General features: G+C 41.5%; 1 protein-coding gene across 1 annotated transcript; it reads right to left on the minus strand.

Moving 5' to 3' along the window:
- Window positions 1-1,338: 1,338 nt before the first annotated feature.
- LOC134651716 (cytosol aminopeptidase-like) lies at window positions 1,339-24,214 on the minus strand (the record flags this gene model as incomplete). The annotated part of the gene is made up of 11 exons (XM_063506818.1): window positions 1,339-1,519; window positions 3,096-3,169; window positions 5,226-5,375; window positions 8,267-8,372; window positions 10,176-10,283; window positions 11,364-11,469; window positions 13,756-13,955; window positions 15,776-15,938; window positions 18,582-18,715; window positions 21,000-21,132; window positions 24,144-24,214. Coding segments are annotated over 11 exons (1,419 nt in total), but the record flags the coding sequence as incomplete, so codon positions are not given.
- Window positions 24,215-24,443: the final 229 nt, after the last annotated feature.

Genomic DNA, 24,443 nt, shown 5'->3' on the forward strand with positions numbered 1-24,443 from the left:
TACGGGACATAATGCGGTAGGTAATCTGTTAAAAGTTGATGGTTGACAATCCAGGAAGATTTTAGAAAGAGGCAGAGAAATACAAGTAAAGAAAGAGTGGTAATACATCAGTTTTCTTATCAAAACGCGAGTATTTCGTAGTCGACATCTAACGTCAAGTAGTGGAATTATCAGTACCACTACTGACGAAAAATGTACTGCTAATACAATTTACAACTAATGTTATAAGCGGAAAGAGTTGAAAACAGTTCCGATGCATTCGGTTATAATATTAGCTGAAAATAGGGAGTATTACTGCAATGTTTTGCCGCCAGTTTTCGTAAACCATAGAGTATATAATTATAGTAACTTATACATGCTGTAGGCCCTTTGTAAACAAACCGCCTTGATGTATCAATGTCATAAGATAAGATAAAATATAGTTTATTCAAGTAGGAATAATTACAATGCGCTTATGAACGTCAAATAAAGCTAGTAGACCGGCTCCAACCCTATACACCTCTGCCCCGAGAAGATTTAAATCCCCCCTCAATTGGAGGAGGGTATCCCATTATGGGACCGGCAACAAACTCGGCGGGACACATCTTTTCAAAAATAATTACATCTTATAATTAACATGCATTACGAGAAAATAAGGAAAAAAAATACAATTTAAATCACTATAGAATTCATATTTGATTATGACATTGATACATCAAGGCGGTTTGTTTACAAAGGGCCTACCGGGAAGCGCGAAATCGAAACTCAGCTATCTGCCTCTTTATCGCTCGAATATGCAAGATTGATAGAGAGGTTAGATAACAAAATTTCGACTCTCTCGTTTGCGGTAGACCCTTAGATTGTGACTTATCGTGGGAGTGGCGCCCCCTACGCAGACTTTAGTTTGCCGCGACATCTATTGTCAACTAGCAGAACTGATAATGTCCGCTACTTGACGCTAGATGTCGACTACGAAATAACTCGCGTTTTGGTAAGAAAACTGATGTAGTTTCCCACTGTCTGTCTGTCCCTATGTATGCTTAGATCTTTAAAACTACGCAACGGATTTTTATACGATTTTTTTTATAGATAGAGTGATTCAAGAGGAAGGTTTATGTATAATCATAGAGAAAAAAATACATAGAGTGCTCACTTCATACATCAGTTCAGACTATTAACATCAGTGTCTACATCTAGCATCGAGTAGCGGAGCTATCAGTACTGCTACATCTATTGTCAAGTAGCAGTACTGATAGCTCCGCTACTCGATGCTAGATGTAGACACTGATGTTAATAGTCTGAACTGATGTATGGAGTGAGCACTCTATGTATTTTTTTCTCTATGGTTTAGTTGTCTACACACCTACTAGTGACTCTGGGTCTTGCACTCGTCGTGCTCGGCTATGTTCATGAGGGTGTGCGTCAACGCTCGTGTGGGACGGCCGCTCATGCGCTTCGAGCACAAGTATGGCGGCGGGTCGTGCGCCAGTTTACCTACGCCAGTGATGTCGAAGTGTAGCCAATCGGCGCAGACGAATTGCTGAAATTTCATTCAAAAAAATGTCATTTTAGATTACTCCTAATATTTAGGGACCTAGTTAACCTTTTGGACGCCAATGACCGATATATCCGCACCGTAGCACAGAATAAATAATAGTACTAAGTATAGAAGAGTCACTCTCTAACAAAACGCGTCTGACGGCCTAGCCAAGGTGACAATCGCTATCGCTTCGCCATCGAATCGCTTTGTGTCTCTCTATCACTCTTCCATATTAGTGGACAGTGACAGTTGCGTTTCGATCGCTACGAAGCGTAAGCGATTGGCATGTTGGCTACGCGGCCTGTTACGATCAGCACAGATATGGCCGCTAGGTGGCGACAGCGCCACGCGCGGCTTATGGCTTTCCCCAAAATTGGGGCCGGAACGGATGTACTTTTAGCTACCTGTAGCAAAGCGACGAAATCGCGGAGTGAGTCACGCCTGACCGTAGGTCCAACGCCAAATACGGATTAATCCGTCACAGACCACAGAGAAACAGACCTACTGCATATTATGCATAAAATTCAATTTCAGTTTTGACACTTCGTTGTGGCATCCGACTGACAGTTTTTGTGTTCGACACGGCGTCCAAAAGGTTAAGTAAGGCGCTTTTATATTTTAACGTGGTCGTCCATGGCAACGGCATTTTATCGTCACGACAAAGCAGACCTAAATGTATGAGATGTATGCAATCGCTTCGCTTTTAACCTTTTCGACGCCGTGTCAAACACAAAAGCTGTCATTCAGACGCCACGTCATTGAAGTGTCAAAACTGAAGTTGAACTTTATGTATATGCACGTAGGTCGTTGCTCTGTGGTCGGTGACCGATTAATCGGTCTTTGGCGTTAAACCTACGGTGCGGATATATCGGCCATTGGCGTCCAAAAGGTTAAACCGTGGACGTTAACGGTATAATACCGTCCACAATAGTATAAAAACGACTAAACAGGCTCTAAATCCTATCTATGCAGGGACCACGATAATGTATAAAAGCGCCCAACCGTTTACCCGCGTACAGTATATAAAATAAGCTCCTAGCTATAGGCGCCATGGTTCGGCTCCCAAACGAAATTCGTGCCCTTTGAAAAATTGTTTTGCCAGACTATATGCAAACTAGGGGCCTATTTGACTTGAGGAAATTCTGACATAAACCACGTCACCATCTGACTTTCTCGAGTTAAATTGTCCCATGAGTGCTCAGTACCACCATAGAGAAAAAAATACATAGAGTGCTCACTCCATACATCAGTTTTAGTATCAAAAATACTATTAGCATCTAGCATCGAGTAGCGGAACTATCAGTACTGCTACTTGACAATAGATGTAGCCCCGACCGGAAAGTCTTATGCTGTTGAGATAAGACTTTCCGGTCGGTGCTACATTTATTGTCAAGTAGCAGTACTGATAGTTCCGCTACTCGATGCTAGATGTAGACACTGAAATTAATAGTCTGAACTGATGTATGGAGTGAGCACTCTTGTCTTACTATATTTCTCTATGGTACCACAATATCGTCGAATCAAATGTTTGTCAATAGTATCATCAATGCATACAGAATTACTACTTATTGCATACCCGTAGGAAAGCCGCACCGATGCAGGGCGTCGCTTTTCCTGAACCGCGGTTCCTTAAGTCCACTGATGGGTCATCTGAAATATTTGAACAAGGTTACTTTTAAGATTACATTTAATAGGTAATAATATGCGTAAGTCAGTGGACAGACTTGTACCAATTTTGTTAGTCACTTGCACATCGATTGTCATATTATCAAAGAGAATAGAGCGTATAGTATAGAGTTATTGTAATGGTAAAATATGTAGTCACAGTACATTTACTGCCATCTTTCGATAGAAGATTAAAACTGTTAGAACGCCATTTGACTTTGACCCTTATTCTATCACTGATATGTGTTTAATTTGTCACATACAAAAAAGTAACGTCGCCTACTCGACAGTAGGCCAAAGATGGCGCCATCGCTCGAAAATATTCCACCATACCTTTGGTCGAGTGTCGAGTAATGACGTTACTTTTTGATATTTAACAAATTAGCACATTTAAATTCTCTTTGATATTATGAAAACACGGCTTCACGTCGCTTCCCGCCGTCTGTCTCTCCCTATGTCAGGCGTGTCTCACTCCGCGATTTCGTCGCTTTGCTACAGGTACATACGTTCGGCCCCAATTTTGGGGAAAGCCATAAGCCGCGCGTGGCGCTGTCGCCACCTAGCGGCCATATCTGTGCTGATCGTAACAGACGCGTTTCGTTAGAGAGCGAGTCTTCTGTACTCAGTACTATTATTTATTCTGTGCCTATGTATGCATAGATCTTTAAAACTACGCAACGGATTTTGATGCGTTTTTTTTTTTAATAGATAGAGTGATTCAAGAGGAAAGTTTATGTATAATCTGTTAACCCGTGCGAAGCCGGGGCGGGTCGCTAGTAATATTAATGAAGAGTTAAAGCGGGCATTACATTATATAATTTGCAGAGCGCTAATTAAGTGTTGCTAGGCGAGATAAAAAAGAGCTTGTTCATTACACTACACTAGCTAGCGACGCTAGTTAGTGTCCTATTTTCATTTCGGCAGTGATCATCGGACGAATCGAACCTCATCTTCCGAACAGAGCTAGTATATCAAGGCACCATCAAAACATCAAAAAGTTGACATTGTTTTAACACTGTTGTCTAGTTCAATTTTCACGAATAAAAATCTTTAATTGTAATCTTTATGTTTTTTATCCCATAAAAATGGCATGTCTTTATAAAGTTCAATCATGTTTAGCAGCACTTCCTTTTCCCTAGTCTGGCTGCGTTATTTTGAACTGAAATACAATAAATAAAACATCCATACGTTCGAGTGCGTCGGTGGCGTGCCGACAACTGACCTTGCACAGTAAGCGCTAAGCGCGCTAAAACCATTTACACTATGCGTTCTAGTGCGCTAGTTAGCGCTAGTGCGGCAGAGCACATGCGATCGCACTAGATTGGGTCACTAACTGGCTAGCTGCCTTTACACTATGCCAACTTAGTGCGCTAACTCAGCTAGCGCTCTGCAAATTGTATAATGTAATGTCCGCTTAGTTCTGACACTTAGAGACATTTACACCTCTAAATAAGTTTAATTTTTTTTTTCCATGTATCTGTTTTGTTTTTACTTTAATATTATTATTATAGTTTTTTATGTAATTCGACATTAAGAGACCTTATACATCTCTAAGTAATTGTATTACGTTAGTTTGATTTGGTAGTTGTAGTTGTATTTAATAATTCCCCCGGGATGTCCCATCGGGACATCCCGCCGTCAATCCATGGATACGATAGAGAACTCTCTGAACTCCTATAAATACACAAAAAAAAATGTATTTAATAATTGTTGGTGTATTATTATTTGTATCTCCTTTTCTGGGATCACGGGCCTATAAATCCCGGTCTTTTGATAGGCTTGCGTGGGGATATAGATCCAACACGTAGAGGCCCCTTGGAGAGCTTTGATGTCATGTAGAACGCCTGCTGGAACCCGTTCACAGGTGCAACAATAGTCACCCATGAACCGGTCGCAGCAGGCATTGGGACTATTGTAGAAAAAGTAAACAGTATATCGGTGATGTATTATTATTATTATTTTGCTTGTGTGTAAATTCAATGTTGACGTGTAAAAGTGCCCTTGTGGCCTATTTGCTGAATAAATGTTGAAGTTGAAGTACCTTGGATCTGCCGGCGGTAGTAGTGCCACAGCGGGAAGCGCCACGGGCGGTCGCCGGCGGCGGCGCCGGCTCGCTGGGCGCAGCCCCACAGATACTCCGCGCTCGCGAAGCAGCCGTAGCACCCGCCGCCCGTCGCCATCTTGATGCCGTCTGAACATTATCATAACATTTAGGGCCACTTGCACCATCCCACAAACCCGGGGTTAAGTGGTTAATCCGTTACCCAGTGTCAAATTCTGTACTGGTAACCATGGTAACTCCAGAATTAACCGTTTAACCCCGGGTTAGTCAAATGGTGCAAGTGCGCTTTAATGTAATATATGTTTAGTATTTATGTATGTAGCATGTATTTTATTTTATAATAATATTTATGTATTTTATTTACTTTTGGACATTTAGGTTAGTTTACTTTTAAAGTGTTACTGTACATTCCGTAAGTTTGTCTATCTAATTTGAATTCTCCCCTCATCTACTCGAAGGTTAGCTGGAAGAGATCCCTTACAGGGATAAGTTCGCCTTTGTACCTTTATTTCTGTAAACATTATGTAAACCTGTGTTGTGTACAATAAAGTGATTACTACTACTACTACATTTTTTTTTATACCACATAGGTGGCAAACAAGCATACGGGCCGCCTGATGGTAAGCAGTCACCGTAGCCTATGGACACCTGCAACTCCAGAGGTGTTACATGCGCGTTGCCGACCTTTTTTTAAAAACCTGTACACTCCTTTTTTGAAGAACCCCATACCGTAGACCCTCGGGAAAACCTCGGAAGGGAGCTCATTCCACAGCCGGAGCGGAGACATTGAAATATCTGGGAGACCGAGCTCTACTCGCACAAACGAGACATCCTCTAGACTGAGCATAGTAACGCTACCCCCTCTGCCACAAATATACGGTAGTTTTACTCCATTTTCGAGTCAAAGTGTCTTTGTGTGACGTCCGTGTCTTTGAACGGACCAATCACGGCACGGGACTCGCTCGCCTCGTCCCCCGCACCCCAGTATTTTTGGCACCATCGGTTTCATGAAATAATTGCTCTAAACTCCGTCTAGATCTAGAGGATTCCTAGTCTATGTTTGCTCGGAAAACAAAAATTTGAAAATGCGCGGTTTCCCAGAGATCTAGCTAGATCGAACTTTCGCCCCCGAATGAACAAACATATAGCAAATTTCATCGAAATCGTTAGCCATTTCCGAAATACCCGAAATATATATGAAAAATAAATACATAGACAAGAATTGCTCGTTCATATAAATGATAGTGTAAATGCTGACTATGAAATTTTCTGTGATCGTCACAGATTGGTACATTTGCCGGGTTGGCCGGTCGAAGTATTCTATAAGAAACGTGCTAAACTATAGCCTCCTAAGGCTCAAGGTCCTACCTATAGGTACCTGTACGCAGGGGCATATTTTGAAATTTGGCGCAATGATCCATGATCATCCTGGACCTTTATCCCTATTTAGGGTCGGCCTTCCTTGTCCTAAGCGTCCAGGTGACACGATTCCTGGTTAAACCCTTGTCGAAATTTTGTTTTTAAAGGTATTTTTGAACCGTCGTCCACCAAGTGGCGAGGGGCTTTCCGCTTCCGAGCTTCATCGTCGGCAAGTCGTTCGATCAATTCAATTATTAAACAAAACAAAACCAACTCTATTCCCTGCACTATAAGTTATAATTTTTAGGACGATAGGGGCATCACAGGAGCCTGTTTATTGGCGCAGTGTAAATGTTTTTTTTATTTTTTTTTATTGAGAAACAAACAGTCTTATAATAAATATAAGAGCAACTTAGCTAATAGCTACAAATTGATTTATTTATAGAACTATAGTTCCCTAATCTACAAATTGTATCGAGGTACAATTAAAAAAATAATAAAAAAGTGTAACCTTATAGTTGTACATAACAAATGAGTGAAATGAGTGAACAAGATACTCAAAAAACCAGTGCCTACTATGCTTACAACATTACACCCTTATTTTATTAGAGAATATACAGTCCTCTTAAAGAGATTTAATGAACTGCCAAACAATTCTGCGTCCATACATTTTTCATTGTACTGTTTACATATGTACTGTTTTTCATTGTACTGTTTTAAATGTCCAACTTACGTGTGAGCGTGGCAACATCGACGACGGTGTAGGGCCTGTACTTGGCCTGCCCGTACACCAGCGCGTCGGCCATCATCAGCCGCACTTCCATATCCGTGTCTTAGTGTCCCACTTACGTGTGAGCGTGGCAACATCGACGACGGTGTAGGGCCTGTACTTGGCCTGCCCGTACACCAGCGCGTCGGCCATCATCAGCCGCACTTCCATATCCGTGTCTTAGTGTCCCACTTACGTGTGAGCGTGGCAACATCGACGACGGTGTAGGGCCTGTACTTGGCCTGCCCGTACACCAGCGCGTCGGCCATCACCAGCCGCACTTCCATATCCGTGTCTTAGTGTCCCACTTACGTGTGAGCGTGGCAACATCGACGACGGTGTAGGGCCTGTACTTGGCCTGCCCGTACACCAGCGCGTCGGCCATCATCAGCCGCACTTCCATATCCGTGTCTTAGTGTCCCACTTACGTGTGAGCGTGGCAACATCGACGACGGTGTAGGGCCTGTACTTGGCCTGCCCGTACACCAGCGCGTCGGCCATCATCAGCCGCACTTCCATATCCGTGTCTTAGTGTCCCACTTACGTGTGAGCGTGGCAACATCGACGACGGTGTAGGGCCTGTACTTGGCCTGCCCGTACACCAGCGCGTCGGCCATCACCAGCCGCACTTCCATATCCGTGTCTTAGTGTCCCACTTACGTGTGAGCGTGGCAACATCGACGACGGTGTAGGGCCTGTACTTGGCCTGCCCGTACACCAGCGCGTCGGCCATCATCAGCCGCACTTCCATATCCGTGTCTTAGTGTCCCACTTACGTGTGAGCGTGGCAACATCGACGACGGTGTAGGGCCTGTACTTGGCCTGCCCGTACACCAGCGCGTCGGCCATCACCAGCCGCACTTCCATATCCGTGTCTTAGTGTCCCACTTACGTGTGAGCGTGGCAACATCGACGACGGTGTAGGGCCTGTACTTGGCCTGCCCGTACACCAGCGCGTCGGCCATCATCAGCCGCCCTTCCATATCCGTGTCTTCGATCTGCACAATCACAGTAAAATGAATCCCAATAAAAACATAAATGTGAAATGAAAGCCAAGTTCAATAGGTATTAAGAATGTGTCGTTGTTGACTCGCCGACAAAAGAATTGAGATCTATATGGGTGCCAAGTTCTGTGCTGTGTAGAAAATCCTGAAATTATAAAGGATTTGTCTTGGCTAGTTTTTACGTATAGGCATATAGGTAATATATATTTATCTATGTTATTATTCAAAAATAAGGTTTGTTTTTAAAAACTAGCCAAGACAAATCCTTTATAATTTCAGGATTTTCTACACAGCACAGAACTTGGCACCCATATAGATCTCAATTCTTTTGTCGGCGAGTCAACAACGACACATATTCTTAATACCTATTGAACTTGGCTTTCATTTCACATTTATGTTTTTATTGGGATATCATTACTTTTTGTACAGAAATTACTATAGTATTCATCATGTAAGCAGTTTGCCTAAGCTGAAAAGGAAACCCTCGCTAACGCGCGGTTAATTATCAAAAAGTTTCAGTTTTCAGATTTTTCCCTCTATATGCACCTAATAGTCTACCTCCATGCCAAATATCAAGTTTCTAAGTCATCTAGAAGTGGGTTAGGTTTTTGGTCTATAAGTATTAATTTTTTTTTTCCACCGAAATATCAATAAATTCCAGTTTTGAGATTTTTCCCTCTATATGCACCTAATAGTCTACCTTGATGCCAAATATCAAGTTTCTAAGTCATCTAGAAGTGGGTTAGGTTTTTGGTCTATAAGTATTAATATTTTTTTTCCATCGAAATATCAATAATTTCCAGATTTTCCCCTCTATATGCACCTAATAGTCTACCTTGATGCCAAATATCAAGTTTCTGAGTCATCTAGAAGTAGGTTAGGTTTTTAGTCTATAAGTATTAATTTTTTTTTCCACCGAAATATCAATAAATTCCAGTTTTCAGATTTTTCCCTCTATATGCACCTAATAGTCTACCTTTATGCCAAATTTCAAGTTTCTAGGTCATCTGGAAGTGGGTTAGGTTTTTGATCTATATGTCAGTCAGTCACAAAAATGCCGGTTTTTGAACGTTAATTTATCAATAACTGTTTGAGCTATGTTTATGAAATTTTGTATTTTGTACAAGCTAAGGGACTTGAATACATGTGCCAAATTTCATGTGTGTAGGTTAAGTAGGTTTCAAGTTGTGAAGGGGTCAAAAGTAGCTCAAAATGGTTCGTGTAATATTACACACGGTTGCTGCGTCGCCAGTTCCTTTTTCTTTGAACTTGGCTGGACACGCTACCGCGTGTCTAGATTGTGTTTTCTAATAAACCCATTAGTTTCCTTAGTTTCCATTTTAACTTTATTCTTAGGCTATTGTATATTTTCGCGCATTATGTGATTTATGTGTAATTTGTAGATTTATGACTGTTTAATCTGTAATTTTTTCTTCTGTTTTGGTTACCTACGATACAGGCAAGCCCTAGTGTAGGAACCAGCTCTGTATGATAATGTGAATATATTGTGTAAATAAATATTCTTATTCATTAATACATTCAGTGATTTTGGTGCCGAAAACCCGACTATCGGGTATTTTACGATTTCGTTCCCAGGCCGGACGACCCGATTGTCGGGATCGTGGTACTACAGCTTTATATGACGAAATTTTTGTATTAGCCTGGCGCGGATGTCTTGTATGGCTGGGTGGCAATTAATGCGTTAATTACGTCACACGTTTGGTCAAAGATGGATCAAATTAGCCGAAAATTCATAATGACCTCCAAATCCCTTGAAGATAAGATAAGATAAGGTACCTGTATGTTGACCCCGTTGAGCGCGGGCACGATATCGCCGACTTTCATACACTGCCCCGAGATCATGTTCTCGCAGAGCGGGACCACCAAAGTCACATTGACTTTTGCCTGTAACATTTATGTACATAATATCTGGGTGGGAAAACATAAAAAACTCGAAAATGCGCGTTTTCCCAGAGATAAGACCTAGCTAGATCGATTTTTCGCCCCCGAAAACCCCCATATAGCAAATTTCATCGAAATCGTTAGAGCCGTTTCCGAGATCCCCGAAGTATATATATAAATAAACAAGAATTGCTCGTTTAAAGGTATTAGATAACGTAGCTACAGCTATTATTTTCCATCGTATTTTCACGGAACCGTACGAATGTGTCTTGCTATTCAGTCAGTCTCGGTACAAAAAAGTAGCTTTACAAGTACGAACATTTCGGGTTATTCCCACTAGTTACCACCAAGTTGTTACCAGTGGTAACTACTGGGAATTTTTTTCCCACCTTTTACCACTGGTAAAACTGCTGTGACTACAAAATTTACTTTGACAATCCGCCTCTATAGGTACTATTCTCTTTGATAGTGTCATGTAGGGCATGCTCCCGGGAATTCCCGGTTCTCAAATTCCCGGGAATTTTATAGTGCTGTAAGAACCGGTACTGAAGACCCGGTACCGGTACTTCCCGGTTCTCATCAGTTTGCGTATTTATTCCCATTTCAATAGTAGTTATCTTTTAGTAGTTTAGTTTTAGGATATTATATTCGAATATTCTTTTAGTAAGTTGGTTTTATATGAAAATATTCCGTTCTCAGGTTGAATTTTTACCTTTTGACCCTTCTATTATATCTTCTTCTATCGTATCTGTGCCGTCATAGTGATGAGTGTATCAACTGCGGCCGTGTGGCTCGTACACCTTAATGCCCAGGCGGAGGCAAAGTGTGCCGGTTAATTTCGTAAAATAGGTCGGAACCCTAATAAAGTGTTTATTTTTTATAAAATAAGTCATTTATGAATATTTATGCAATTATTTATATGAAAATAAGTCATTAACGCTAACACAAACAATTTCTTAAAAATAATCATAAGAAGCCTAGAGAACCGGGAAGAACCGGGAATCCCGGTTCCGGCTATACCCAGAACCGGGAAATGAAATTCTTGGTACCGGGTCCGGTACTGCATGCCCTAGTGTCATGTACCTTAAGCTCAGCTAAAGCCCGTATCGCACCGAGCGCCGCGGCGGCGCCCGCCATACTTCCTCTGTTCTCGATCATATCCGAAGGGTTCTTGAGGCACAGGCCGCCGCTGCAACAAACACGTAGAGGCTGCTTTATGTACAAAAGCATGCACTAGAGTTCCTATTTAATATCTAATAATGCGGTACAATAATATGTAAACGACAATAAAATTCAGTGCATATATACCTAGATTTAATTTTGGAGGCAAAAAGTTACTACTACTTTTGAGGTTATACATTTTTTATTTTGAAAAAAATAAGGACTAGCTATAGTCTGGCAAACCAATATTACCTATAGAAAATCCAAATTTAGTTACCACTATAACATAAATAAATAGGTACATGATTCGAAAATCACACCTCTAGCCTCCATGAGAGTAACATTGCCGCCGTGGCCTTCATTTTATAGTACACTTTAGAAAGATGAGGGGTTCTCAGGAACCCTTTACTAAAATGAAAGTGCCTGTTATTTTTTAGCCTTTAGCTGTCATAAGAATAACATTCCCGCTATATTAATCCTTTGTACTAGAAATATGAGGGTTCGCAGGAACCCCTAACGTTAGCTTACCTATCAAATGTTACTCCTTCAGCCGCCATGAGAATAACATTGTCACTGTCCAAGCCTTTATACTATATTGATTGATTGATTTATTATATGCGGGGTTCTCAGGAACCCCTGGCTACGGTGAGCAAAGAATACATGTTAGCTTACCTGTCAAAAGTCACGCCCTTGACCGCCATTAGTATAACATTCCCACTATCCAGGCCTTGGTGAGTACCAAGCGAGTGCGAGTGCACTCGAGAAAGATGGGGGGGGGGGTTCTCAGGAACCCCTGGCTACGGTGAGCAAAGAATACATGTTAGCTTACCTGTCAAAAGTCACGCCCTTGACCGCCATTAGTATAACATTGCCGCTATCCAGGCCTTTGTACTCGCACTCGAGAAAGACGGGGGGTTCGCAGGAACCCCTGGCTACGGTGAGCAAAGCATACATGTTAGCTTACCTATCGAAGGTAACACCTTTAGCCGCCATTAGTATAACATTGCCGCTATCCAGGCCTTTGTACTCGCACTCGAGAAAAATGGGGGGTTCGCAGGAACCCCTGGCTACGGTGAGCAAAGCATACATGTTAGCTTACCTATCGAAGGTAACACCTTTAGCCGCCATTAGTATAACATTGCCGCTATCCAGGCCTTTGTACTCGCACTCGAGAAAGACGGGGGGTTCGCAGGAACCCCTGGCTACGGTGAGCAAAGCATACATGTTAGCTTACCTATCGAAGGTAACACCTTTAGCCGCCATTAGTATAACATTGCCGCTATCCAGGCCTTTGTACTCGCACTCGAGAAAAATGGGGGGTTCGCAGGAACCCCTGGCTACGGTGAGCAAAGCATACATGTTAGCTTACCTATCGAAGGTAACACCTTTAGCCGCCATTAGTATAACATTGCCGCTATCCAGGCCTTTGTACTCGCACTCGAGAAAGACGGGGGGTTCGCAGGAACCCCTGGCTACGGTGAGCAAAGCATACATGTTAGCTTACCTATCGAAGGTAACACCTTTAGCCGCCATTAGTATAACATTGCCGCTATCCAGGCCTTTGTACTCGCACTCGAGAAAGACGGGGGGTTCGCAGGAACCCCTGGCTACGGTGAGCAAAGCATACATGTTAGCTTACCTATCGAAGGTAACACCTTTAGCCGCCATTAGTATAACATTGCCGCTATCCAGGCCTTTGTACTCGCACTCGAGAAAGACGGGGGGTTCGCAGGAACCCCTGGCTACGGTGAGCAAAGCATACATGTTAGCTTACCTATCGAAGGTAACACCTTTAGCCGCCATTAGTATAACATTGCCGCTATCCAGGCCTTTGTACTCGCACTCGAGAAAGACGGGGGGTTCGCAGGAACCCCTGGCTACGGTGAGCAAAGCATACATGTTAGCTTACCTATCGAAGGTAACACCTTTAGCCGCCATTAGTATAACATTGCCGCTATCCAGGCCTTTGTACTCGCACTCGAGAAAGACGGGGGGTTCGCAGGAACCCCTGGCTACGGTGAGCAAAGCATACATGTTAGCTTACCTATCGAAGGTAACACCTTTAGCCGCCATTAGTATAACATTGCCGCTATCCAGGCCTTTGTACTCGCACTCGAGAAAGACGGGGGGTTCGCAGGAACCCCTGGCTACGGTGAGCAAAGCATACATGTTAGCTTACCTATCGAAGGTAACACCTTTAGCCGCCATTAGTATAACATTGCCGCTATCCAGGCCTTTGTACTCGCACTCGAGAAAGACGGGGGGTTCGCAGGAACCCCTGGCTACGGTGAGCAAAGCATACATGTTAGCTTACCTATCGAAGGTAACACCTTTAGCCGCCATTAGTATAACATTGCCGCTATCCAGGCCTTTGTACTCGCACTCGAGAAAGACGGGGGGTTCGCAGGAACCCCTGGCCACGGTGAGGAACGCCTGCATGTTGTTGGCCTCGATCCAGCTCTTGTCGTTAGCGGTCACTTTGACGCCCAGTGGGCAAAGTACGTCTATCGCTTCCTGAAAACAATTATTATAAGTACTCGCAAATTCGATTGTAAAAATTTAATGGGTATTAAATTAAGTATGTGTTGTATGGATAGGTAATAAGGTTTTCTGGAACAGATCGCTTTTTAGTGATAAGACCGCCTGTTGTTCAACCTCTTCTTTTCTGTGTTCTTTGTATTGTTTTCTGTAATGAGCTGTGCAATAAAGAACATTTGTATTGTATTGTAATAGTATTTTATGCAACCGTTGTTTAAGAGAGGTCAAAAAAGGCGAGTGGCGTGAGTAACAATTTGAGGCGAAGCCGAAAATTGTTAATCTTTATTAACAATCCGTCTTTACGCCACGAGTATTTTTTGACTCAGTTAAACAACGTTGCATACAATACTTTTTCTACGACCAAGCACTTTGAAATAAAATTTTAAATTTAACAAATATTTTTCATTCAAGAAGTACCTAGCAAAGAATGGAGGGTACGGGCGGGAAAAGAATGAATGAAATAAAAAAAACATGTCTATGGTTCACTTATATGTCAGAGATGACATTTAAAATAAGGTTGGCAACACTGTATTTCATTCGATATTTTTTAAGTGGTAATTACACGAAGTATCGTAAAATCGCCAAAAAGATACTGCGTGTATGCACAAATTCTTTTTTGGGGAATAGACTAATGACTTGTCTTGACAACTATAAGATAGGATTTTAAAGGTGTGTGCACGACCCTTTAAATGACAAATAAAAGTACGGGAGTAGAAAAAATATATAATGGGCACGTTACGTGCAATATTTAAGTACATATGGGTGTTTTTCTATTTCAAATTTTCAATGCATAATTATAATTCTTTGAAGTAAATATTCAGTTTCCCTTGTACCATCGCCCACACTGTTAACTGTCCATCGGTGGACCTTATTATTAGTGTCCGACCGAAGGTTCGGTTTCGGTTTCGGTTTCGGCCAGTTTCGGCCAAAAAATCATGTTTCGGTCGGACACTACTTATTATACATGGTGTCTCTGACCATGGGGCTTTAAATCCAGGGCTTGATTTTACTCGCTAAACTGAGCTACTTCTACTATCGGACCAACCCTAAAATCGGGGATTTTTTTTTGGCTTTTCCATAGAAAACGTCGACATCTGATCAGCCAAAATGTATGAAAAAGGAAATTTTTTTTCGGGATTTCGGGGTTGGTGCCATAATAATAGTAGCTCAGTTTAGCGAGTAGAATCGAGCCCTGGATTTAAAGCCCCATGGTCAGAGACACCCTGTATTACAAAAGGCATACGGTATACGGTCCAGCGATGGACAGTTAAGAGTGTTGCCGTTTGTACCATCACGCACCGGGGTTGTTGCGCCATTTAGGGTCCTAGCTAAATTGGTTGTTCAATATTTACGCTATAGAATTTCTAATTTAGCAAGAACCCTAAATGGCACAATCCCTTGTGGTGACTCTACAGTCGCCATCAGATATATAGGAGCGGCCGAGGCGTTCACAAATATCTGAACACGTCTATATTGTCAACGCGTTAGAGTGCGTGTTCCACAGACAAGACATCCTCCAGACTGAGCATAGTAGCGCTACCCCCTCTGCCACAAATATACGGTAGTTTTACTCCATTTTCGAGTCAAAGTGTCTTTGTGTGACGTCCGTGTCTTAAAACGGACCAATCGCGGCACGGGACTCGCTCACCTCGTCCCCCGCACCCCAGTATTTTTGGCAGCATCGGTTTCACGAAATAATTGCTCTAAACTCCGTCTAGAGGATTCCTAGTCTATGGCGTGTTCAGATATTTTGAGCACCCTGGCTGTGCTGATATACCTGATGGCGGCTACATTACCTGTGCTACGTCAGTAGGGGTCATTTTGTTGGCAGGCATGTCTGACAGATATCGCGCCCAGTTTTGAGCCTTGCCCCGAATCCTTCCGATCTGCGCCTCGTCAGTGTCGATCCCGGGTTGACCCGTCGGCGGAAGAGCCGGGTGGTGTCGGAACTTATCGAATCTGAAGATAAGTCAAATCAAATATCAAATATCAACATTTATTCAGCAAATAGGCCACAAGGGCACTTTTACACGTCAATATGGAATTTACATACAGCAAAAAAAACACATCAATAATTATAAAATACAACTAAGCCGTAAATATCAAATCAAACTAACATAGAGATGTATAAAGCCTCTAAATGTCGAATTACAAAAAACGCAATAACAATAGTATTGAAAAAAAAACACAAAGATACAAAAACTATAATCTAAAATTATTTAGAGATGTAAATGTCTCTAAGTGTCATCATAACTAAAAGATTACAATATATAGTAGTTAATCAAATTATCCTTAGAGATGTATAGGGTCTCCAAGAGTCAAAATCCTGTATACCTAATTAAAACATTCATTAAATTAAAGAAAATGATAGTTATATAAGATAAGATATATTAGGCATCAAAACTTCACTTTTTCAAAAAATGCCTATTCTTTATCTTTAACGCTCTTTAGCAAAGAGTATACTCCGGTTGAAGCTAAAAGCTATGGAAACTTAAAGGGGCCCACTGATTACCAGTCCGCCGGACGGTATCGGTCTGTCAGTTGTTCGGAACTGTCAACTTTTTGTTCTGACAGGCCGATATCGTCCAGCCGACTGGTAATCAGTGGGCCCCTTTACAAAAGACTACTCCAAATGATATAGTAAGCTATTGATATTAGACCAGCGCAAAACCGTTCACTGAATTGAAAAGAGTGATTCATATCTTTCGCTCGCGGTGATATATATCACTCGGGGTCCCGTTGTTTCCCATAAAGTTTTAAGTCATAATGTATTGTTTGTCATATTATCATTAGTCATAAAACTGAAACCGTTAACATTTCAGGATTTTCGTTAGGTTATCCTATAGATAGGTTAGGTTAGGTTAGGTTTGTTTTATGGCAATCCTGAAAAGTGACGCGTTTCTGAACCAAATGAATTATGACTAACGAAAATTCGGGCAAACAATACATTATGGCTTAAAACTATTTGGGAAACAATAGAGACCCATATCACTCATTTCGCTCAGTGGATCTGTAGACTATATTGTTCCCGAGTGAGTAGAGAGAGAAAAGTCAATCAATCAGATACATACAGCCATAAGTGCGACCAAGATGGCGAATCACGCGATACGATCCCGCCATGTTTTTCCGAAACCCTCCGAATTTTTCCGAACCGCTCCGAAACCTATTCGCAGTCTCACTCGCTCCTCGCGCTCGGCCGACTCATTCGATTCATGAGTGGGAAAGAGCGCGCAAGGAGCACTGATCGACTGAGTTACTGAGCGAGTTAAGAGCCAACAGGAGCTGAGATTTAAATATTTTAGGTAAATATACCCGTCTCGCTAACGGAAGCGGCTCCTAAAACTAGTGCGATAAGGACAAGGCGAAAAATCCTGCGTAAAAATCTCAAAAATCGAGGTTTCGTACTCGACTGTTTCCTCCTCCAAAACTTAACCAATAGTAACCAAATTTGGAAATCTAAATGATTATGACATTATCTGTGTCGGACCGTTTTGCTTTTTTGGCTAATTGATATAAGTTTTGAATAGCGCGCCTCTCATTGCGGCATAGTCAATTAGGCCATTTTTGAAGGGCTCTAACGCCTTAAAAAACAAAAATATCAAAAAAAGCAAAACGGTCCGACACAGATATTGACAATATTAATCTGTGTTGAAAAAATAATTGCTCTAGCTTCAAAACCCACGGAGGAAACAGTCGAGTACGTTTGTATGGAGAAATGACCACTCCTGTTGGCTCTTAAATCTCATCAGTGAGTTGAAGAGTGAGCGAGTTGAATCAAATGATATAGCTCATTTAAATCACTCACTCGCGAACGACACATGTCCAATTGATATGCTGTGCCCTTACAGGGTCCGTGTGGTAAGACATTGTATTTAGAAAATGTGACACGTTGCGACAGGGGAGGGTTCACGAACTTTGTGACGTCACTCTAATTTACTTTAATGATTTAATTCGCTGTACAATTAAATAACAAAGTTTTTGAAACGATAATCATTTTTAATTTTCTTTCCTAATCAGTTTTGCATTAGAAAATTACTAATATTTCTTTTTTCGAAAATATTTTGGTAAAATATCTTTATCGTCAAATATAATTAAGTAGGTATATATATACTTAATTAGATTTGACGATTTCGTTGAAAAAATATGACGTCACTACAGGGGGAGAGGGGTTTGCCAAATGTGACCAAGTGTGACAATGAGGGGGGGGGGGGGGGGTGATGTAATTAATGGATGACCCCATGTCTGCAGCGCGCCACATAAAGTGAAAACTCCTTTAGCGGCGCTGTGCACTTTTTGTGATGGGGAAAAAATGTTAAACTCGCGAGAGGTAAGATTCGTAAGACGTAAGACGGACACGTGACCTGATCGAAAAACTGTTACAATGTCATTGAGTTTTTCTTTATTGATTTAAATGCCATCTAGTGAGTTTCCCTCTAACTGGTATTAATATAACTCGAGTACTAACAGTGATGTGCTTAGGGGTTTCAAGTAATGCGACGAAATAACGCTAGATGGCGTTAACCTCAATTATACATAGTGCTGCAGACATTTTGCACTAGTCATTGAGTTTTTTTTTATGAGTCAGGTTGTATATGAACTCACTTCCACTCGGCGAGCGTGAAGCTCTCGGCGCTAGCGTCGCCATACAGGCCGGGGTCGTACCACGTCTGCCGGTTGGCAAAACCGTACGGATCTAGGACTCTGTGTCCGGCGCCGATGCCCCAGCGTACGTTCTCCTGAAATAACACACGTCGTAATACATACTGTTAAGAGCCAACAGGAGTGGTCATTTCTCCATACAAACGTACTCGACTGTTTCCTCCGTGGGTTTTGAAGCTAGAGCAATGATTTTTTCAACACAGATTAATATTATCAATATATGTGTCGGACCGTTTTGCTTTTTTTGATATTTTTGTTTTTTAAGGCGCTAGAGCCCTTCAAAAATGGCCAAAATGGCCTAATTGACTATGCCGCAATGAGAGGCGTGCAGGAGGCGTGCTATTCAAAACTGATATCAATCAGTCAAAAAATCAAAACGGTCCGACACAGATAATGTCATAATCATTTAGATTTCCAAATTTGGTTACGATTGGTTAAGTTTTGGAGGAGGAAACAGTCGAGTACGAAACCTCGATTTTTGAGATTTTTACGCAGGATTTTTCGCCTTGTCCTTATCGCACTAGTTTTAGGAGCCGCTTCCGTTAGCGAGACGGGTATATTTACCTAAAATATTTAAATCTTAGCTCCTGTTGGCTCTTAACTACTGAATGACGAGTCATAAACACAATATGTGACGTTATCTATGAAAAGGGACCTTATTGTGGCGCGGTTACGCCATTATAATGATGCCCTGATATAAATACAATGCCGGGCGACGCTGCGCGGCGTAAGCGCCATCGACAATAAGGTCCCTTTTCATAGCTAATGCCCCATATTATTTTATGAAGCATGCCCCATCACTAGTACCTACTGGACATGCGCCATCTTGGTCGCTGCTGAGATTTGATTACGCATTTTTATTAAGAATTCCCGTTTTAAGGCTTAGCACGCACTGCGGTTTTTTCTTGCGGTTGCGGTCAAAATGTAGCAAGTTGCGTGCGTGCGCTTATAAAGAATGCCGTACGTTACATTTTTTGCGGTAGCGGAACCGCTTTTTAAAAACCGCAGTGCGTGCTTAGCCTAACGTGTAAAAAAGTGTTTAGCAAATGAAACCTGATATAAATAATAAAATAAATATTATAGGACATTCTTACAGAGATTTACTAACCTCCTAAGCAGCCATACAAATGAAACATCCAAAATTTGCCACTGTAATTTGAACCTAAATAGTAGATTGTAGGAAATAGAGTTGGTTTTGCATTGTTTGAAAATTGAACGAAACAAAGCAAAAGCGACTCTGTTCAAATTGAACATGGTTTAAATTACATGAAACTGAAGAAATACTACGGACTTGGGTTAGGAGGCGAAGTCCCACAGTAAGCAAGCGCTAGAAGGCTTGTTGTGGGTACTCAGACAACGATTTAAATAATAAACAAATACATAAATACATAGAAAACATAAATAAATGCCCTTACCGGGATTCGAACCCAGGACCGCGGCTTCACAGGCAGGCTCACTACCCACTAGGCCAGATCGGTCGTCAAATTCATCAGATAAATGGGCTTTTTCTAAAATAAATATCGAAAACCCGATTCTTTCAAATCTGGACGTTCTTGGGCTCATTCTACTCAGAATCGACAGCACTCTCCATCCTACCATTAAAAAAAGATGTCCCAAAATGTCCATTCCATTACGTCACGTTTTTAGTATGAGAAAAATTTTCACTTGTATGTAACGTGACGTAGTGGAATGTACAATTTTCATACAAAATTTTGGGACATCTTTTTTTAATGGTAGGATGGCGAGTGCTGTCGATTCTGAGTAGAATGAGCCCAAGAACGTCCAGATTCGAAAGTAGAGATGCACCGGATATCCGGTTACTATCCGGTATCCGGCCTATCCGGCCGTTATTTTAGTATCCGGCCGGATACCGGATAGTGACCTACTATCCGGCCGGATACCGGATAGTAAAATTAACACATTTTGGGGTAAAAACAGGAATCTAAAAAACAGCTGCATAATGCTAACGACACAGTAGATAGAAATGAATAAGTACGTAACCAATGTCACACAATACGCTTATTTGTTTACACAAAAATACGCGCGCGCACTTGTAACTATAAACGAACTTACTACGTAATGACACTAATGACATGATAAAACTCGTTACGATCCTAGAAATGTGTCCGCGCGAACGTTCACTACGAAACAGGTCGAAACCTGCACGACGCGCACCTGCAAAACTCAAAATATAAGTATAGTTCCGCCGGCCGAATATCCGGCGGCCGGATACCGGATATTCTGCCAGTATTCAGGCCGATTATCCGGTATCCGGTATCCGGCCAAACAACTATCCGTTGCATCTCTATTTGAAAGAATCGGGTTTTCGATATTTATTTTAGAAAAAGCCCAAATCCTTACCCTCCCCTCATGAAGACCTTCCAGTTCATCCTCGCCAGCATCCTTGGGTCCAAAGCTGGTGAGAGCCACCGCTTCATACCCACCCACATCGGAGACCACCACCGCTTGACCCACTTTAAATTCGGGGCCCAGCCTACATAACGAAACAAGACAATATGTGACGTTCCACGGCAAAAGGTACCTTATGGCACTTACGTCGCATAGCGCCGCAATAATAATAGCGCGCGGCGGCGGAGCGGCGTTAATAATAGCGTAAGCGCCAAGGCCATAAGGTACCTTTACCCGTGGGACGTCACATATAACATACAGGGTATTTACATGGCGTATAACAGAAAAGGCCTAGAGGTAAGCGAAGAAAAGGTGGGTGAACTGTGTGGAAGAAGATCTTAGGAGAATGAGGAAGTATACCAACTTACCGGGTTGGTCTCGGACTGTCTAGAACACAAAATGACTAGTGTAATATTTTGCCTATATCCCTTTTAGTCTACATCGCAAACGGTCTAGAACACAAAATGACTACAATTATTTAGACCTTTATTTACCTACATTTCGTCAGTTTATCTTTACGTTAGCGATGACGACGGAGCCCCGCTCCCGCGGGGCTCCTATTTCTGTGCGGTTTGGCCTTCGACCATTTGAAGATACCTAACGAACCTAACCTACCTATATGTGGTCATTTTGTGTTCTAGACCGTTTGCGACGTAGACTAAAAGAGATATAGGGGCGAATCAACTTTTTCTTGTCACTCGTTGCCATGGTTACGTTCTCCTGGGTCACTCTTTAAAACCTGATTTTTAGGCATTTAAATTGACAAAACACGCTTTTTTGTGATACTTATTGTCAGAAGAAGGTGGTGTGCAATGTCTTCTAACAAACTATGCTACTATTGTCTCTTGGCTGACCGGACAGAATAACAACAAGAAATAGTTGATCCACCTATAGGCAAAATATTACACTAGTCATTTTGTGTTCTAGACAGTCCGAGATCAAAGCGAAGGTTAGGTTTTGATAAGGATCGCGACAACAGGAAGTAAGTAAGTAGGTATGTATAGTCAGCAGCAGAAGTTGCTAAGCGGGCCAGGTGTTCAAAATAATCTTGACGCGACTTTATTATTAAGAGAACAAGAGCGTGTCAAGGTAATTTTGAACACCTCGGCCAAGCAATTTCTGCTGCTGACTGTACTAAGTTTTATATGGCGTTATTTATAAACAATAAACGCGCTACAGAGCCAATATCTTAGATAATTATATTTTTATAAGAATACAATTTTTGTATTGTCAAAATTCGGTCATGTGTATGATTCATGAACGAAAATGAGTTTATCTGCGTTTAAAAATATAGGTAATTTTCTACGACACAAAGACAACTCTAGCGCTATGGAAAATGGCGTCGATAGGCCACCAAATGAAGACCAAAACAGCCACACAGGGGAAATAATTCGTGTATAAGCGAATTATGGCACAGTTGTAGGTAAAAGTGCCTTACACAACATACTGAAAGTACTGGTGGATTAAAAGTCCCTTTTTTTAGTTTTTCGTAAATAACTCGAAACGGTGGCTCATAGCTCATATAAAACTAGTATTTCAATGGTAACTGTAGTATATTCAAATGTCATTTAATTCCTTGATATTGATTTCTATTCATATTTTCTGCACATTAGTTTAATTTAGATTTAAGACAACCTATATCTTGGAGTGATTTTAATCTTAAACATACAATAATATGCTTAAAATTTTAATCATTTCTACGTATGTACATATGTTTTTTGCATGCCTGTTGGTCAAATATAGCGACACCACTTATTATAAGATCACTGTATGTACTACCTATATTTGCGAATAAAACATTTTGAATTTGAATTTGAATTTAGCATCTGTTTTTTTATATTTTCGTATATAATCGTAAAGAGTGGCCAATAGCAAAACATGTTCTGAAACGTAAATAAACTACACAAAATTTCCTAATCAATATTTAAAAAGTTATACCCGTTAGCACAACCCCCATCCACCAGTACTTTCAGTATGTTGTGTAAGGAGTTACCTACAACTGTGCCAAAATTCGCTTATACACGAATTATTTCCCCTGTTATTCCTTCGTTTGGTGGCCTACAATGGGCAGTTGCGCCAACGTTGCATCGAGCAACAGCCATAGAGTTGACTAGACCTAGACGAGACGCCAACGCTCGGGAGACGATCATGTGGAGTGGCCCGAAGTACAGTCAAGTGTAAAAATATGAGTGTATACAACTTAATCAAAAATATGTCCCAGTTTTAATTTTTAACTAGCAGAAACGTCTGCGAACGATGCTATATGTGGAAAGATTTAGATTTCTGGAGTATCGATCCAGAGGCCGTGAGTTCAAGTCTCACCCAAGTCAGTAATTTTACCACTTTTCAATTTATTCTAAGCTTAATGTTCCATAGTTCTTAATTCGCCGACATAAGAGCTATGGGACATATTTTTGAGTAAGATGTGTGCACCCATATTTTTACACTTGACTGTACCTGTTACTTGTTACGAGCATAGACTAGGAATCCTCTAGACGGAGTTTTTATTATTATTTTTATTATTTTTATTATTTTATTTGATACACTAGCAGCTCTTGGAGCTGATGCGTGTATATCGAAGTACTTGTATTTTATTTTATTTTGCACTTTTTAAAGTTCTAAAATGTGCATCCAGTCTATTTTTGAAAATGTTGACCGATGGTGCACTAACAACAGTCTCTGGTAGAGAGTTCCACACATTTACCACACGATTCGGTAAGAAGTGTTTTCTAGGATTACTAGCACACGGAGGTTTGACAAGTTTTTTGGAGTGTCCTCTTAACCTTACATTCTGGCTTGATGTGTATAGGTCTAGAGAGGTCATTCTGGCTAGATGTGTAGTTTAGAGCAATTATTTCATGAAACCGATGCTGCCAAAAATACTGAGGTGCGGGGGACGAGGTGAGCGAGTCCCGTGCCGTGATTGGTCCGTTCAAAGACACGGACCAATCACGGCACGGGATTGACTCGAAGATGGAGTAAAACTACCGTATAAGTGGCAGAGGGGGTAGCGTTACTATGCTCAGTCTAGAGGATGTCTTGTCTGTACCGTTACGAGCAATACGATACGAATAATCTAAGCATGGCAGTCCGTACACGTTGAGATGCTGTGTGAGCTTATTACCGCCCTCTGCATCAACTTTACTAGCCCACTCCGTCAGCTCGAACCGGCCGTCTGTGGTATACACGCCGCATACCGCCGCTTTCTGAAACCAAACACAAGCAAATCATCATCAGAGGATTACACACATCTTGGGCCCCTGTTTGCCGGTTTCACCACATGTGACAATAGGCTTTTCTACATTTATTTCATGTTTATAAATGTTCATACAGCTTTGATAGCTAACTTATATTTTTATTTCATGAAAATATCATCCCTTATGAGTATATGCAAAG

This window comes from Cydia amplana, chromosome 10, assembly GCF_948474715.1.
Source record: "Cydia amplana chromosome 10, ilCydAmpl1.1, whole genome shotgun sequence".
In the NCBI taxonomy this organism is placed as follows: Eukaryota; Metazoa; Arthropoda; class Insecta; order Lepidoptera; family Tortricidae; genus Cydia; species Cydia amplana.